Source organism: Amphibalanus amphitrite, unplaced genomic scaffold (assembly GCF_019059575.1).
Source record: "Amphibalanus amphitrite isolate SeventyFive unplaced genomic scaffold, NRLGWU_Aamphi_draft 000109F_arrow, whole genome shotgun sequence".
Lineage (NCBI taxonomy): Eukaryota > Metazoa > Arthropoda > Thecostraca > Balanomorpha > Balanidae > Amphibalanus > Amphibalanus amphitrite.
This window is the reverse complement of record NW_024881604.1, coordinates 112534-131435: the sequence shown is the minus strand read 5'-3', so window position 1 is coordinate 131435 and position 18902 is coordinate 112534. Positions and strand designations below refer to the sequence as shown.

At 47.9% G+C, this 18902-nt stretch overlaps 1 protein-coding gene across 6 annotated transcripts in view; it reads right to left on the bottom strand.

Annotated features, from left to right (window-relative positions):
* Positions 1-428: 428 nt before the first annotated feature.
* Positions 429-18902, bottom strand: part of LOC122380890 (nuclear migration protein nudC-like) — a 72953-nt gene continuing 54479 nt past the window's right edge. For all 6 annotated transcript variants that reach the window (XM_043364483.1, XM_043364478.1, XM_043364482.1 and 3 more), the window contains exons 7-8: positions 7961-8163; positions 429-645 (exon numbers count right to left, since the gene is read on the bottom strand). In XM_043364483.1, coding sequence (XP_043220418.1) covers positions 594-645; positions 7961-8163 — 255 coding nt within the window. In that variant the 3' untranslated portion in view covers positions 429-593. The remainder of the gene's footprint in view (positions 646-7960; positions 8164-18902) is intronic.

The window sequence follows — 18902 nt, the reverse complement described above, 5'->3', positions numbered from 1 at the left end:
AATTAGTCTAGCCATAGGTACAGTGCACAGAACCATGCACTTTTCACCATTTATCTACTGATATTATTTCAATCTGTGGTCTTGACCATCTTTCATAGTGTCCATTTTACAATAAAAATTTTCTGAAGAATTCGGTTTAATTGCACATTCGCATTCGCTCTCCATGTTTGTTCAGTTGCGAAAACATCGATCGATGCGAGCCAGCTCGGCCATCGTCATTTGCCGTTGGTAGAGATGCAACCTCGTGGTCTTCGGCCAATGTAGTCGAATAACCATCCAAATGAAACGAATGTGAGCTAGGTATGTCACCTATTTATCCTTCAACTTAAGCTTAAAATGGTATTAAGAAAAGCTATTTCGCCATTAACATCCAATCATTCCAAGTTCAATTCAGTGATCACCCATCACCCAAACGCAAACAAACCCAATAATAGGTACACGTGGAATCGTATATTGCAATGAGCAATGACAAAATATAAAATCACAATGTGCGCGTAACTGGAAACTGAACACGTGAGTCATCACACAGTTCGAGGTGTCTGCGTCTTCACGCTCGTGCTCAGGCAGCTGCAGCTCGACGGCTCCGTCCTTCTCTAGTTGAACTTGCATTTGGAGAAGTCCATCTCGGGATGCTGAGCCATGAACCTGCCAGACAAAAAAAAAAAAAAAACGCAAAACGTCAGATAACTGCTGAACACGTGCTCAACTTGCAATCACGCCCCTCAGCTAAACCATAACAGCAGTCGTCGCATGATTCCATGTCCACTCAGTTCCACCTGCTCGTCTGTATAACCACGGACGCACCTGCGTCCCACCCGCGATAGCTCCCAGCAGATTGCCGATGTAATTTAATCGCCCACCCACGGACCAATTCTGTTCGCCAATCCGCAGTGGATCCGCCGTGTCATCCGCCGTCAGACTCGCCACGGGGAGCGCCGGCGGCTCGGCCGACAAATTGACAGCGGCTGCAGACCGAATCCACTGCCGTCACGGTGCATTTGGCGCCGCGGCCACGGAAGGGACGGGCTGCGTGCCGGCCGGCCGCTCTGTAGCGGAGTAACTCGGGTCCGTGTGGGCCACAGAGGCGGTCTCCAGAGGTGATCGATGGACCGGGCCTCCGCCCAAACCGCGGCGGCCCGCTCGCACCAGCCACCCCAACTGACCGGTCTGTGAACCGGGCTGCCGCTCTCAGAGTCCCACCGGACCCCTCCGTCCCGACTCCCAACCCATCGATTACATCAGCCGACCGACCCCTCTCAGTCATACCAGCCGTCAGAGCCCCGAGTTTCCGACCAGCCCGGCCTGCCATGGCGCTCATTCAGCTCGACAGCACAGGGAGTTGCAGATACCGGGGGACAAAGATGCTGTCCGCCCACTATCGGCGCATCCTCCCGTATCCATCCGATAGAGATCGCAGTTGCAACACTGACCGATTGCTGCGACCGGTATGAACATCAATCAAACAATCCAGCACAATCCAGCACAATGTTCGCCAATAAAACGCCTGACATGTTTCGGAAGCGTCGATTTCATTTCCCCTGGAACACGCACACACACACACACACACGCATACACACAGGTGTCGATCGGTGTTCGAGAGTGGCTAATACAGGTGAGGCAGCGGACTGGAAGGAGCAGCGTCCGGGCTGATAGCGCAGTCATACGGCGGCATATCGGCGGCAGCGCGGCGCGTGGCCGCCAATCTCCGCCGGCACGGCCGATCGCATTCCGTGGAGAGCGCGCTGAACCGGCCGGGAGGGACGCGTGCCACTCGGCGCCGCGACCGAGTACCTACATCCACCGATAGCAATGGCGGAGATAGCAGCAGCTGCCACCGTGTGGAACAGAGCACCAAAGGAATGGTCCAGCCCAGATCCAATATCCATCATACAGAGGAGAGCTCCTGGAGTTTTTTTTTTAATGTTTGTGAATTGCAACTCATTTGAGCAAATTGCTTAATTGAGTAAATTTCTAATGTTGATATAGGTACGACAAACAGTCATGAAAACTGTGTTTCATTATTCATACATCATGATTCATAATTCAACGACACATTCACTCGTATTTACAACTGTATGGTGAAGACCATGTGTTCCTGAGTGTGGTTTAGAAGATAAAAATATCGTTGAAGTTAGGCGCATGATCAAATTCACAAGAAAGAAGAAGAAAAAATAGCATATACCTACTTAGTGGAATGAAAGGAGACTTAACACGCGCACCGACGGGGGTCTGCGCCAACTTAGTACCGACGGGGGGGGGGGCGGATGACCGCCCCCCGAGATCTCGAGAACGAAGCAAGATAGTGTTAGAGATCGTGCACACGTCCTTGTATTCTACACTCCAGCTTACCATTCGTGGTATTCCTAACAATAGCGACAAGCGGTAAACGGCATCGGATACGCACGGACAAGGTCTACAATTTTTACTCAGGATATTTTCAGGTCAGGTCAAAGATGACGTCACAGGGGTCAAAAAAGTCAAAATGGCGGTGCTAATGGAGAGTTTTTCTCGAATAACTTTCGAATTATAAAGATAGGAACAAACTAAGGGCATCATCGTGATCCTCTCGTCAATCCGCATCGATTGTTATATATGTTGACCTCGAAAGGTCAAGGTCAAAGGTTGACCTCAGGTCACGTGACCTAGAGGTCATCATGTTTATCGTTCGATGCGTCTTGACGAGCTGAACACAATGAGACCATCCGCGTGGCCATATCTTGTTCCTGTACGGAGTTATTGGCAAAAACCTTTGGTGACCTTTGATGACGTCACATGACCTTACAGCTGCCCAACAGCAAAACAGACCTCAAGGTAGTGAAGGTTGATCGTATATGAAGTCATGTATGGTATATGGGGCCATTCCGACCCGTTTTAGTGGCAAAAACAGGGAGTTGATTTTTCCCCCATTGACTTATAATGGGAGGTCGAGAAATTGACCTGACTTTAGGTCACCGATATCAAAATTCCGAGATATACAAATTGTAGCTACTAATGACCTAATAGCATCCTGCGACTTTCAAAGGTCTCCGACATTTACTGTAGCTCTGGCACGGTGACAAGGTTGCAAAAAACTGACTTGAGGTTGGGTCATTCAAAGTGACCTGACCTTAAAAGTTAGGAGGTTCAAACTTGCACACCATGTGTAAAATTGATGAGAGAATAGTCGTACCAAATTTCGCAGCGCGTAGCGCCGCCAATTTCCCGCTATTCGCGAAAAAACTCAGGGGGGGATATCCGCCCCCCCCATCGGTGCGCGTGTTAACATCCAGAAGAGGATAGACTGAAGAGCAACTTGCTCATTTCCCGATTGCACAGTCAAATTTGTGAAATAAGCGGCAATGTCGCAAGACACAAGCAAATGATGGTAAAATTCCAAGTGGCTTACATGACGTCAATGTTATGAAATCTGGTGTCTGGCTCCAGCCTGAGCTTTACACAAATGTCGAAATAGCGGCAGTAATTCATGGGAACAATTACAAGGCATGCAGTGGACAGGTAGCAGTAACACAAATGTAGTCCTCGACAGCACACAGGCTTGTGAATGAAACACATCTACTTTAGTCTAACGATAACTGCTGTTGCTGCTACCCGCTCATAACTAACATGGGCAGGAGCAGAAGCCGGCACAGAGCTGGTGAGCCACAATGAGCTCCGCGGGCGTTAGTCCAATTGTTCACAGCTCGGCCGCCCGTCACCTCCTGGGGTGGGCCAGCGACCCGCCGACCGCTCCGGTACTGTCCCGTCTCGTCGCCGCCGGCCCCTGTTCAGACCGATCGGACGGCGGCGGCGCAAGTTTGACGGGCGGCCACGGCGCGGTCTGACGCCTCCACCCAACTGTCAAACTGTCAGCCGAGCGTGTGTCGGCGCGTCTGACTGGGTGTCTGTGTGTCGGCGCGTCTGCGTGTGTGTCTGTGTGTTCGCCGGCCGGCGTGTCGCCTCAGCGAGCCGCCGGAGTCGACAGAGGATCATCGGCGACAGACAAGGGTCGGAGACGAGAGACCATCGGGGGGGGGGGGGGGGGAGAGCTCCACACACGAAGTCGTGAGCATCACAGCGCCGCGACGCGTTCGACTGTGTCCGCACAAAACAAACTGCAAAGAGTAATCGTCAAACCAATATAGCGGCAGCACGGCAGCTTAGAGATATGTCATCCCAAACATGGACCACCCCAGCTATCGACATCTTACACCACCGAATCATTCACACACAATATCACACTAGACAAGCCACAACACATCAAACACAACACTTCCACAACACCATAAACAAACACAGCCAGCCCCACATTCCGCACCAAAACACAAGCAGCGAGGCGCCACCAAACCAGCCAGCGCCCCCCCCCCCCCCCCGGACTCGGCCCAGATCTGCCGCCACAGACCGCCCCGCCGCGCCCGCCGATGGCACTCAGACAGGGCGGCGCTAATGGCCGGCACGAATTGAAATGCATCGGGCGACAAACTGAATTAAAGCGGGCCTACAGACCGACTGTCACCGCCGCGATTGATTCGGCCCGGTATTGTCCAGATAGAAACATGCCAGACAAAACAGAGCGGGTGAAGAGGCATGACTGCGCTACAGTATTCTATGAAGTGAAAATAATTGAATGCACCACAGACTTCTCTCTTCAAAGGAAGTCTGTGCGTATGTATAAGAAATATATGTTCTTATCTTCAGGAATGAAGAGGCGACTTATGTCGTGAAGAAATAAGTCACCATACGAGTATACCAGATCTATAGATTGCAAGGAGTGTCAGACCTCAGAGTAGCGTCAACAGTTCCCGAATTTGCCTATCATGCAGCTACCGGCAGTACAGAAATGCACGGGGCAGCTGGCTGCTAGGGCAGTATTGACGAATTCGCACCGCAGCAGCGCCAAACAAGCGCAGGAAATTATGATAATAAGTGGGCAGATTAGCGAGCAGGCACTGAAAATACGAGTTAGCCTTACTGTAGATTGACTTTCAAAAACGGTTCATCACATTCACAGGGTTGAACAGAAGCGCTTGTTGATCGTGTTTCTTTGCGACGAACAATAACGTAACTCTTCTTGTATCAGTATCATCGCAGTAATAGTGAAATTTGAGTTGATTGTTCACTAATCGACATAAAACGCATCACGTTATTCATTTTTGATCATGTTTGTCTTGTGCGTGCGAGGTTTTTAAGGTCGTTAGCATACCCGTCCGGTGCGGTTACCTTTACTACCTAGCGCGATCGTTACACGAGGCCCGTTCGTACCGCACAAACATGCAGCGGGCGGGTTCGGTGTGCCAGGTCGCTCCACCAGCGCTAGGTGACGGGATCTCTCGGGAACAGTATGTACCATCCCATCCGGTACCATTCAGATAGTCCGACCTTAGCTGCGCGGCACAGCAACGCCGGCCGCTCTTCACAGAACAACCCCGCCCCTACGCCGGAGTACTTCATACCTGTATCAGGCGCATCAGACGGCTTTTGCTTTGAACCTGACTCAATAAGTAGCACGGTAACCGAAATAAAGGAGCTTGCTAGACAGCTTCTGAGGATGGTATTTCTAATAATGGGTCTTACAATAAGAGTACGCTTGCATTTTCCAAAGTTCCCGATAAAAGCGAGCCGGTTCTCCCGGCGCGCAGATGTACGCCGGTCCCGAGTTGAAACATAAGTTAAGATTGTGAATTTGAGTAGCTAAATGACGAAAATACAGGCCATTCTATACTAGGAGGTCACAATAAGATGAGGTCAATCGCCTTCTTTTCAGTCTAGGATGCAATTGCTTATTGATTCAAACAATGAGATTGCAATGATTCAGCGTTCAATCGGTTGTCATATACAGAAGGCAACAGAGACAAGAACCATGCTAAAAATGAAGCAATTCAGCCTAAAACACAAGACCTTGAAGGAGTACATCAAAAGGTCAACTATAAAAACGTCAGTCTGTCGACAGGGTCTGCTTCCATTCCGGTGCCGTCTGAGGCCCATGGGCCAGTCGTACCGCAGTCGGCCGGTATAGAGTCACGCTGCCATTTCAGATTTATACGGCCTCCATCGGGCTGGCAAACGAGCTGGCTCGCGGCGTGCCGTCGGCCGCCGGACCCGACATCGGTTACGGCGGCGTCCCGGCGGCCACCGCCCGTCGCCGATCTGTTTCACTAAGGAACGGAGCGCAGCTTTCAATAGCATGAGCGATCGCGCTGTATCGAAGTCAGACAGGCCCGACGTTTCAGCCGCCGGACGGTCACGGCCGGTCACCGGGGACAGCCACAGGAGGCCGACAGAAAATATACAGATGGCACGGCCCGGGACAGAGTCGGACGGCGCTCTGGGACGATTTTATGGGGTATAACAACGAGCACGGCGAGAGGCACCGGAAACGACGGCATGGAGAGCGGGCGGTGCAGCGAAAAAGATCGCAAATCAATCCCGAAGTGCCGCACAGCGGCGCAGTCGCCAGCGTTCCCAGTCACACGAGATACCGGCTATGTCCGCCCGAGACCGCGCCGTAGTAGGCGGCGCTGAACCGTAGTCCGGGTTCGGGTCGGAGGTGTTTCCAATAACCTCAATTTTACGCAGCTGTCAGTTCAACGCATACCACGACTTGAGTCTACATACCGAATTATATTAAAATATCGCTAAAAATCCTCCCCGCGGACTGAGGCCCCACGTCGTGTTGGCGGTCTGGGGTGGCCGGATATCGAGCGATCGGCGGTCGGCCGGAGCCTGCGCCCATTGAAAAGTTTGTCCTCTGATGCATGTAGCCATGCCGTGACCGAGCTGCTCCATCTCCCCCGCTATCGAGCTGGCACATCTTCCCAGCTCTCGGGTCGGCCATCTTCCCTGCTCTAAGGTAGGCCAATCTTCCTTGCTTTTAGGCCGGACCCATACACCTATGTTGCATCTTCTCGACAAAATTCTGACAGACACCCATCGTCCCATTAGAACATTCGCACACACCGACATCTCAAGCATCAGAGGCACCGATCCCTTTGACATTTATCGCATTTCGGTTGACCAGCCTCCCGACATATTCACACGTCCCAGGTCTGGAAATCACAGACTATTTCTGACGCTTAGGCAAATCTTTGTCAGTTCCTGAAAAGCCGACAAACGCCAGACAGCTTACAATAAATCGCCAACAGATTCAACCCATTCGACACCAGTTCACATATCTAAGCTCCCCGACAAGTCGACAAATCACCATCGAATTCCAACAATTTTACAGCCAGCGGGAAACAAATGACTTCGCGGCGCATGACGTTCAGCACTTCAAATAATGGAATTGAAGCACAAAGAACAACACATTATCGGGTCCCATTGGCCGGCCGGCCATTTCCAGTTACGATGCGGACAATGGTCGGAGATTTCCAATGGAATATTCCGACCGGGTTGCGTCATGTTTCCGGTGGCTAATGTGACGAGCATTCCCGGCCAGTATACAGCACTGATAGGTTTATGACAGCATCTCAGCGAAAGGGAAAGGACCGGCATTGCTTCGTGAATGAGAGGATACATTGCAATGAAATGGAAAAACGGCTAGCAAGTAAGTGCAGATTATGGGCATTGGGAGCAGTTCTGTTCCCACCACCTGCACTTACTTGCTAGCCGTCAAATCACTAAAAGCTGTCTTCCTACACGCATACCGTCTAAGGTATGCGTGTAGGAAGACAGCTTTTAGCGATTTGAGTGCCGCTCCTCATGGCCCAGATATATCACGAGAGAAGAAGGCGGTAGGCCAGAAAATGATAGGAATGTAAAAAACCGATATGAGTGCAGCTAAGGGACCGTAACTAGAACTAGAAAACAAGGAAAAGTGAGAGGGAGGACGTTAGTAAGGTAAAGCGGGAGATATTTGCGAAAGGGAGGGCCACAGAGTACGGGAAAGGGAAGACCGAAGAAGACCGAAGCTTTAAAGGATTCGATAACAGCGTGCGAAAAAATCCCGTATCCAACCCAGCCCCTCTGTCTCTGTCTGCCGACTCACTTTTTCATGACCTCCTGTTTCTTCTGGTCGTCGCTGGTGGGCAGTCCCATCTCCTTCTGCCGCTGGTCGTACATCATCTTCTCGACCATGCCGCGCGTCTCGCCGTCCAGGTCGGACAGCTTGGACGACTCGGGCTGCACCTTGCGCGTGTTGATCTCGGGGTCCGTCTCCACCAGCCGCGACCACCACTCCATCTGGTTCACCTGCGGGACGGAGCGAGGGCGGGGGTCAGGGGACGGTCGGAGATCCAGGGATAAGTCTCTACCGATCATCACACCATCTGGTCCGCCTGGAGGACGGGGCAAAGGCGGTGTTCAGGGGACGGTCGGAGATCTAGGGGTCTGTTCCCACCGATGACCCTCTCCATCTAACTCTGTCTGTTTTACTGGATGGACAGAGCAGGGACGGGGGTCAGGGGACGATCAGGGATCTAGGGGTCTGTTTCCAACAGTGACACTCTCCGTCTGTGTCTCGTTTACTTGGTGAACAGAAGCCAGCATAGAGACGGCCGGGTGACGATTAAGTCTAGGGTGAGTCAGAGGTCGAATGTATGAGTAATAGTACCAGCCAGGAGACAGCATTCCCAAATAAACTGTCATCACCCCACCTTTAGCCACTTATGTAAGCCATGCAGTTCATTATAGTAACGATATTAACAGCTCTGTAATAGGTTTCAGAAAACACCAGATATATAACGGGTCCATCAAAGGTCGACCCATCACGCAAGGTTTCCAATTTTGGTGGCAGATGCTATCAGATATTTGATATTGACACCCAATTTTAGAACTTACTTACACCTTCTTTAAAACATTTGCGTTTGATGATGAGATGCTACCAGGTGTGTAACGCGTGTACTGCTTCACATTTCTGTTGTTGTTGATGGGAACAGACCTTTTCGGTCTAATAAGATGCTTACAGAGCTATATGATAGAGGGTAGGACGGATAAATCTTGTGTAGGTATACTGCAGTGTAGTCTTGTCCTGGAAGAACAGTAGCGTCTTCTATTCATGACATTTTGTCCGTTTAATCATGTTCAGGCAAAATGAACATGATTAAGGCAAAAATATAGGGTACATGCAACATGGGTGAATTGGCACTCATTTCGACACATAGATAACACTACACAGATACTGATAACATGCACTGCAAGCAAGTATAATAGCCCACAAATATTATTTTGCAGTGTTTGCAAGCTCCCAAATAATACCAACACATAAAATTGTTGGTACACTTACATATACCACACAACATATCGCATCAAATAGGTACCGTACTGAATAAATAAACAGCAGGCAACAGGGACAAAGTAGTGTGCATATGCATCTGTGTTCATGCACGCATACATATGTGCTGTGTGTACATTTGTATGTACCGAGTGTATGCAACATTGGGTACATAGGCATATGGAGAATATATTGCTGCCTATGTAGACTGCATATATTTTCTCTTATTGTATTTGGGTACACCAATGCTACTGGTATGCGTACATCTGTAAATAGTAATTACTCTACACCTTATAATATATAAAACCTTATTGATACAAATGACACTGATAGTTTTATCAAGTAGTATGATTATTGATTATTCATTCCAAACACTAAGTGTTAGTGTTAAGAGCTTACTCCAAAGTTTCTTTCAAATACTACTTACTTGTAGTAGTAAATGCCATTAAATATTGTTAGCGAAGATGATTTGCACAGACTATATCAGAAAACAATCAATCCATTTCATGGCATTGGAAGTAACTTTGACCCAGAAACTCAAAGAAGGTTTGAGAACATTACCACTGAATGCAAATACTACACTATTAATGTTAATGGTTCAAGATCTGAGAATTCTGGCAATGCATTTTCTGATAAACTCTCAATCATACACTTAAACGTGAGATCCATTCTCAATAATGAGAAGTTTGAATCTTTTCAAACATTTCTACACTCAACTGGAATAAATTGGGACATAATATGTGTGTCCGAAACTTGGCTCAATAGTGATATTGAAAATATGAGGACCATACCCGGTTATTCTGCTTTCTTTGAAAGCAGGATAGGGAAAAATGGTGGAGGAGTGGCCATTTATGTTTGTAACAGTCGCATAAAGTCATGTACTAAAATCCAAATGAATGTTTTGGAAGGCACAGAATCATTATTTATAAAATGTGAATTACCTGGTACAAAGGTAGTCATAGCGCAAATTTACAGACCACCTGATGTAAATCAAGCTGCATTCATTGATTTCCTTGAATCAGTGTTAGAATCACTCTCAAGATCTCAAACTCGCTGTACGTGCCTTATCACTGGTGATTTCAACTTTGACCTTTTTGAAATTGACAATGATGAATCCATTCGGGAATTTTTTAATATCCTTACTTCGTATGGATTTCTCCCTTCAATATGCATGACAACGAGAGAGGGGGACAAAAAATGTTCCTTGATTGACAACATATATTGTAACAATATAGATATTGCCAACAGCGCTGGCATTATCTATGATGACCTGTCAGATCATTTTCCCATTTACCTGACAGTCAACATTGACACCGGGGAAAAACAGAATCAAAGGAAAGAAATACGATCTTTCGACTATAGGAAGATTACTGATTTTAAATCATACCTCCAGACTACATTACGCGGCTTTACCAATATAACTGACCCAGACACTGCTTGTGAAACCTTATTAGAAGCATATACAACAGGGATAGATAGGTACAGTGTTACCTATAGACCCACAAGAAAAAATACCCCAATCAAGCCTTGGATTAGTCCTGGTATTCTAGCTTCCATTAACAGAAAAAACGTACTATTTTTTACAAAAGAACAAACATCCAAGTCGTGAAAATATTGTGAAATACAATAAATATAGAAATGCCCTTAGTAACATTTTAAGGGAAGAAAAAAAGATGTACATAAAAAGCCAGTTAAAAAATGCAGACCCTAAGAAAACTTGGGATATTCTCAGGGATATGACCAAAGGACCATCTGCCAGGTCAGATATCCCAAACACCTTCCATACTTCCGATGGAGATCTTGAAGGAGCACAGCAAATTGCTGATGGGTTTAATACTTTCTTTACAAGTATTGGAAAAGAATTAAGAAATAAAATACATCATAATGATGTAGATCCATTGCAATATATACCCCAATTTACAGGCAATAACTTGAACTCATTACCCCTCACCAATGATGAAGAAATAGCAGGTATAGTCAATAACATGAATATGGTAGGCGGAGGGCATGATAAACTAAATACGAAAATATTTAGAGCCACCTATACCTCCATCATGTTAGAAATTGTTCATTTTATGAATCTTTGTCTGCAGGAAAGCACCTTTCCTAAGCTTTTAAAACTTGCTATTGTGAAGCCAATTCTTAAAACAGGGAATAAACAGCAGTTTAATAACTATCGGCCAATATCCCTCCTACCTGTTATTTCCAAATTATTGGAAAAACTTATACACAAACGATTGGACGATCACTTGACAACAAATGGCATACTAAATGTAAATCAGTTTGGATTTAGGAAAGGTATGGGCACACACATGCCCATTTCACTCATTCAGGAAAGGATCACAAATGCATTTGAAGCAAATAATATTGTATGTGGACTCTATTTGGATATTCGGAAAGCCTTTGACACAGTTGATATTGATGTTTTATTAAATAAAATAAAATGCTACGGAATCAAAAGTAAAGCATATGATATGATAGTATCATACTTGAGTGATCGATCCCAATGTGTACAGATAAACAGCATCAGATCAAATACAGTATCAATTGATATGGGAGTCCCTCAGGGATCTATCCTAGGGCCACTCCTGTTTATCCTTTATATAAATGATTTTCCAAACATAAGCAAGGACTTCAATGCATATTTGTATGCAGATGACACGGCAGCCTTTATGGAATGTGAAGATATAACAAGATTACAAGAAACTGTGGACACAATCATGCCCAAAATATCAGAATGGTTTTCTGCTAACCAACTTTCGATAAATACTGATAAAACTTCTTACCAGATATATTCAAACAAAAGAGATCGACAAGAAATAAAGTTGAAACTAGATGGAGTAGAGATACAAAATTCTAAAAGTGTAAAATACCTTGGTATGTTTATTGATGACGATCTTAAGTGGAATACTCATATTAACAAGCTATACACCACATTGTGTAGAAACGTTGGTATTATTACCAAAGTGAGGTACTTTTTAAACTCTGATCACTTATTATTACTCTACAATTCTCTATTTTTGTCATATGCCAATTATTGTTGCTATATATATAGCAATACTTATTCTTCAACCTTATCAAAAATTGAAAAAATTCAAAAGAGAGTTGTCAGAATCATAGATGGACAACCTATGATGGCGCATACGGATCCAATTTTTAAAAAACTAAAACTCCTTAAGATTAAGGATGTGGCGCATCAGCAAATGATACTTATCCTGCATAGAAAAATATGCAACAACCTACCAGATGGATTTGGCCAATTGTTTAGATTTCATCCTTCACTCAGAAACGTTCGTAATGTTAAACACTTTGAAGAGATATTCACTTTCAAAAAATATAAAACTCATACTTTGTCATGGACAGGTCCTAGAGTGTGGAACAATGTCATGACCTTGATCTTTCCTCACGTTCAGTCTGTGCCATTTGCCAAAACCACGATAAAAAAGCTAGTAAAAAATCATTATATAAATCAATACTGATTATTGAGCTTAATGTACCTTATGCAAAGCAATTTAAGCAATGCATACCTACTTAATGCTGGTATGTCTATGCATGGGACATGTGTATGTACTATGTATGCATACGTAGTCATACGTATGTGTATGTATCGGTCTAGGTATATGTGTACGTTCATGTGTAGGTGTATTTTGCTCTAAGTGTTTTGCTTATGTGCTTTTCCGTGTTCTCGCCCATAAAACTGCATCAACTATATATTGTAATACTGTAAATCATTGTATGTCAGTACCTGATCACTTTGTGTGATTAGGATAGACGTGCGCAAGGGTGTGCACAGGAATGTGTTAATATGTTTTTTTTCAACATAGCTAGACATGTCACCCTATCTGCCTGGGCACTTGGAGCGCCCGACAACAAGCCTTGCTTAGTGGGGCGCTCCGAGTGTCTGGGCTACCTGACCCACATGCATGACTTGACCAGGATATGATGATGATTTTGCCATTAATGCAATAACCCTTAACCAACCTTCCCCGGTGACCAAGCCTTTTTCTTCTATTGGTTTCTATGTATGAATTTTACGAATGTGAGCGAGTGAATGAGGAGGGGCTTTCAGTAGAGGGCAGTCACCACTGTTTGCAGTGTTGACTACTTTGCTTCTTATTCATCCATACTAACCCTGGGCTCCCTCTTTTTCTGCCATTTATGTTGCATTTCATTTCCTAGCTGGGAGTGCCGCGACTTGAAATTTTAAGTTATTCTGGTGTTAACGTAAGGTTCTGTGTGTCGCTGGGATAGAGGGAGGGGGCACTCCTGGTCACCTGATAATGGGTGGCGGCTTAGAAAAAAAAATAAAAAAAAATGAATTATCAAGATTTACCAGCCAGTCAAAAAAAAACACATTTTTTTTCTTAAAAAAACAACAAAAAAAAAAACAGAAGCACTACAGGCCAGCACCTGACCCTGACAACTCATTCGTCCCCACAGAGTTCAGTGGTCCCCACCCAATGTGCTGCCACCTAGCCTGCAGCGCTCAACGTTCCGAACTCGAGTCTCACGCCAGCCCGTCGAGATGGCGCTGTCGTCCACACTCCGGCCCGGAAGCCAGCCCCAATATTCGATCACCTTGCAAGATACATGGGTGCTGATTGGCAGCCATGTGAGACGCCATGTGCCAGTGCGCCAAGGCCGTCAGACAACGTTTCGAACACGCCAAACAGGAAGCACTCCTCCCAGGCAACCGGTCCTCGGAAGATCCTGGCTGCCATTGACCTGGTTCTTAGCCCGCGCCCTGGTGGGGTCTGTTTATAACGCGACCTGGTGGGGGGGGGGGGGGGGCTATTTTTTGCCCCCCCCCTCGTATCTCCGAAACTACTGGACGGATCCGCAAAATTCAAACGGCGTTCGATAGCCCTGTCAAATTTGTCCAGGGAAACCAAATTTCATTGACCTCGGGGTCACCGATGACGTCACAGGTCAGGTCAAAGATAAAATGTTTCACCGTTCACGGGGCTTCTAGGGAAAGCGCTATAACACCGAGTAAAACGCATTTTGTCGAAAATCAGCGATAAGACGTCAGTTGTCTAGTACATATGTTGCTATTAGAGGTCACTGGTCATACCAGGTCAGGTCACAGGTCAGGTCACCAAAGGTCACCAAGGGTCACCCCATGAACCCAACTTTACTAAGGTTGTGCGATGCATGTTTTATGGCCAGTTTTTCATTTCCAACCCAATGGTGTTGGTTATAAGACCATCAGGTACGGTTTAGGTCACTTTCTGGTGGAGGTCAGGTCAAGGTCAGGTCAAAAAAGGTCAAATTTTAAAGTTGATATTTTTGCATTAAATTGGTATCGATTCGATGCAGCTCGTCACGGGGAGTCTAATGGTGGTCTTTGTTTTGCACTACGAGGTCTAGAATTGCTAAAAATTGAGTTTGAAAATTTGACGTCATCAATTTTGAACAGTTTTTTCGCTATAACTTCGCCAAGAAAAGAGGTATCAATCTAAAATTTGGTATGTGGATGGAAGGCGGTAAGGACTATCACATATATTCCGGTTTTTGCGAAATTAAAAAAACTTTTTGGATTTTTTGACTATTATATCCTAAAAATCTATTTTTTGATTTTTGGGGGTCAAAATCCAAAAATTTCAAAAATCCGAGATAGCAGTTTTGTAGCCCTGTCAATTCTACAGCTTTTAGGTCTTTATCATTTTTCTGTATTTGCAAAGCTATAGGCCTGACAGCTCTTCCCGCGGAACCCTTTTTTGGGTCGAAAACGGCAGAACATGACGTCACTCTGACGTCATTTCCGGCCAACCTATCATAGCCTTTGGAAAAATTTTTGGTCACCATGTGTAAAATTGATGTCCGGGAGGGTACTGAAAGTTTGGTGACGATCGGCGCAGCGGTTCTGGAGATATATCGAAAAGTCTGGAGGGGGGGGGGGGGCAAAAAATAGCCCCCCCACCAGGGCGCGGGTTAGGCTGATCGACAACTGCAAGGACACTGGTGTTTCGACGAACGGCAATTCATTACGGACTTTTGCAAAACGTTTTGGAATGATGTCAAGCCAGGCATCTGAGTCTGGTAGCCAAAAAGCGCCCGGCAAAATACCTAGTGGATGGTTATCGACAAAATATTAAAGCACCGAACAGTCCGTGGATGCAGGCCTTTCCAACTTCTCTTATAAACATTACTTTATTCAGAGGTTACAGGGCCTAGCCCAATGTGCACGGTTCCCTGTGATAACTACCCAACCAACCAGCACTCAGTGTGCCAGTCTGCAGTGAATTACATTATCTGCCGCCGCAATGAAAAAGCGATCTCGACAGTTGACAAAGGCATGCAAAAAATGATCCAATCAAACCACAAAAGAGCCAATGATGGAAACTATTGCCGTCTGAGGCACTGTCAATGGCGGAGAGGCGTTTTTCACACGCTGCTGCAGAGCTTAAGGCGGCAAAACTCTGCGAGACATTCCTGGAACGGGACCTGGCCGCGCCCGGTCTGGCGCCAGTAGGGCGCTGCCGATCAGCTCAGTAATGCCTCTACACGCAGAGCTGAGATCGCTGGCGGCGCTCTGCGAAGGAAAATATCACGATTCTGCACCTGATACCGGAATCACTACCACGTACTGTGATATAACAGCATAAGCCAAATGCCAGCTTCATATCATTAGACCAAACCCCCCAATCGAATCGATAAACAACATCCAAAAGCTTACAATTACTGAGCAAATCAACTGTGATATCCAACGTTCTAACAACGGAGCTCGATATCAGAATTCCGCTGACCAGAACACTAAGATTCTAAGCAATACCACGGAACAACATGCAGTAATGTAATGTGATACAAAGAGTTTACAGACCAGGGTGATCTAGACATGGCTCCAGTCTTCCCGACTCGGTACCTCCGGATACCATCATTCCGACAATGATAAACGCTATCGGTCCGGAGTCACGACAAAAAGGGGAGAGCGGACCGATCAGTCATGAGACCATGGCGGTCGGTTCGAAATCCGGCTGCACACCTGTGCCGGTGCACGACTTCCTCTCCGCGGAGAGCTGGTGCGTGAGTGGGCGGGGAGAGAGCTGACGGGCCCGCCCCGGGTCGGAGTGGGACCGGGGTGAGCCCCCACCCACACAGAAGGCGGGGAGAGGCAATTCACGGCCGACCGCCCAGCCGGTCACGAGGGACACTCAGTCACTGTTGAGTCGGACAGGAGCACACTAGCAACTTGAGTACCCGGACAGTCTGTCAGACGGTCACGACTCACAAACAGACACCGTCGCTGATCTGCAGTCTGCACCCGTTCAGCGCCCGCCCCCGTGCTCAGCCCCGGGCCCAGGGGTGCCCAAGTGTCCGCCCCTGTGATCAGTCCAAGCTCGGGGGTGGCTGTTGCCGAGGCCGCCAGCCGCGGTCACCACCCCACCAGGGTCGAGCCGAGCTCCCGCTACCGACACAGCTCAGGGGCGCCACCGGGGCACGGCAGGCAGCACGGAACGACCCGTGACACCGTGATCCTGGCCCCGTGACGGCCGTGTCATATGCGGTCACAATTTATGGATTCATACTTCACAGGCGGCTGTTTGCAACGGTTGGGCTTTTATACGGTTAATTCGCAGCTTCCGCCATGGGTGTAACAATATCTGCACAGTGCACAGGGCATAAGTACAATACAAAGCAAGGGGAAACCGGAACAGAAACAATATGCATTACAATTTACAGCCATAATGGATGTTGAATAAAATATTGTCTTAGTTGACCGTGGTGGACAAATGCTTAAGATAACTCCATCCTATAGCGAGATGGAAGCAAATGGGGATGATGGAGTTCTCTGACGTAATAGACGTTTGAAGGCGCCACTGAACAATCGGCTGCTGTCGTAATGTGTCACTGTCTCACCAGAAACACTTCCGAAGACGCCCACACGGTTGCCGAAGAAATCGTTTCTACGACAGGGTAATTGGCAAATTGCGCCCTCAAGCAGCATTTTACCGCGTTGGTAACGTCAAACGCGGCGGGCCCGCATCCGGCGGACTCGGGGTTACGCGAACGATTACTGAACGGGCAGAAAATCCAACCACAAGCCGATTGTTCCCGTTCTCGGGACATCTTAAACCACTGTCTTTGTTTGTTTTACTCAAGTAGATATGATCTAGTTGGCAGTGAAAATAATCTCAACCACCTGCCGTTCTCAGATCAGTCAGCATGAGTGTCATCTACCCTTATCTTGAACATCGTCACAGGTCGCAGCATTCTGCTCGTGAATCCGACCACTCCTGGTACCCAGCCCCGAGTCACTGACACTCCGCATCCTACACCCATCCCGGAGCCTTGACCCGTCCGACGGCACGGCGCCGGGCACAGGTATGGAAATGCCCCCTGCAGGCGGCCGGGCCGGGGGCCGACCCCCGCCGGCCGTCACGGTCCGGCTGCCAGCCGACCTCGCCGCCGCCGCGCTGACCAAAACACAATGGCACGGACGCCACATGGCACCGACGGCGGCCCAAGATAGGCGCAGACCTGTCGCCGCCCTCCGCGCCGGGCCGACAGGGGCGGTGGAGCGCGGCCGACCGACCGAGGCCTCCAGCTCTGTCCTCCAGCTGACGTAACGCGGCCACGGGCCGTGACAGGGACACCGCCGCCGTCAGCGCAGACCAGTCGCCGTCGTTGAAAATCCAATGCCAACCCATCGTTCACACAGCGGTGCTTACGGCCGGTGCAAAGCTCCGCACCGACGGATCGCACATTTGCGGCGGGTCACGACCGTCGACCAGCCCAAGATTCGACAGAAACATGACAGAGGTAAATGTCAGCACCTCAAGCTGGACATATACATGTCGGTAATGATAACGGTCTCACAGAAACACGAACATGAACAACATATCTATTATCTACATTTAGGCAGTGATGACTCACATTAACCGCATCGGTAGCACCAAGTACACCATTGTGCAATACATTCTAAGCAGAAGGCGCTGAAGGCGGACTAATAGACTCACGCGGAACTGGCGATAGTAGGGACGAGGTCATTGAAATGTTGCGCATACATGCTATTCAGCACCCCAACCATTTGCTTATGCATTCAATTGATGACTGGTATCTTGGAAATAGCTACCATAAGGGGACAGTCCGAGCATGTAAAGCGCTGCATACAAATATCCTCTTGTAACTGTTATCGGTAATAAATCACTCTATCCGCTGCCAAACCGTCCATGCCAAATATTTTCCTTCCATCGCATTCGTAGGAAAACGGCAGTAAGTCCGGTTCCAGCAGCAGGTCAACCGGCCACTTTTTCAGCCTTTCTGCGAGAGGTCACGTCACCAAGGCCGTTACGGGTGTCTCGGGTCATTCCGACTGACTGCTGCGGGCGCTTAGGCCGTCCCGGAACGGCCCTGGTCAATCGCCGCTACAGGACGCCGTCGTGCTCAGCTCAGCCGTGACAGACGTCAGCACAACACTCCAACAGGACATAATGGCGCCGAGCGCAGCTCGCGGCGCAGTCGAACACGCGACTGCTAATTCACTGTCGGCATCCCAAGGCGACTGGTAAACCCATGCGAGCCCAATCTGCGTTGCATTCGGTCAAACCAGTCAAGGCCGTCAGGAGCCGGCATTTGCATCGGGTATGTGCGGTCCGCGCGCTGACCAGCCCTCGAGGCTGCACACGGATGTCGCTCTGTCCCTGAAATCACACCGATACTCGCTCCGTGCGCCAGGGGTGCCCCGTCCGACCGGAACGACCTCACGTGTCCCAGC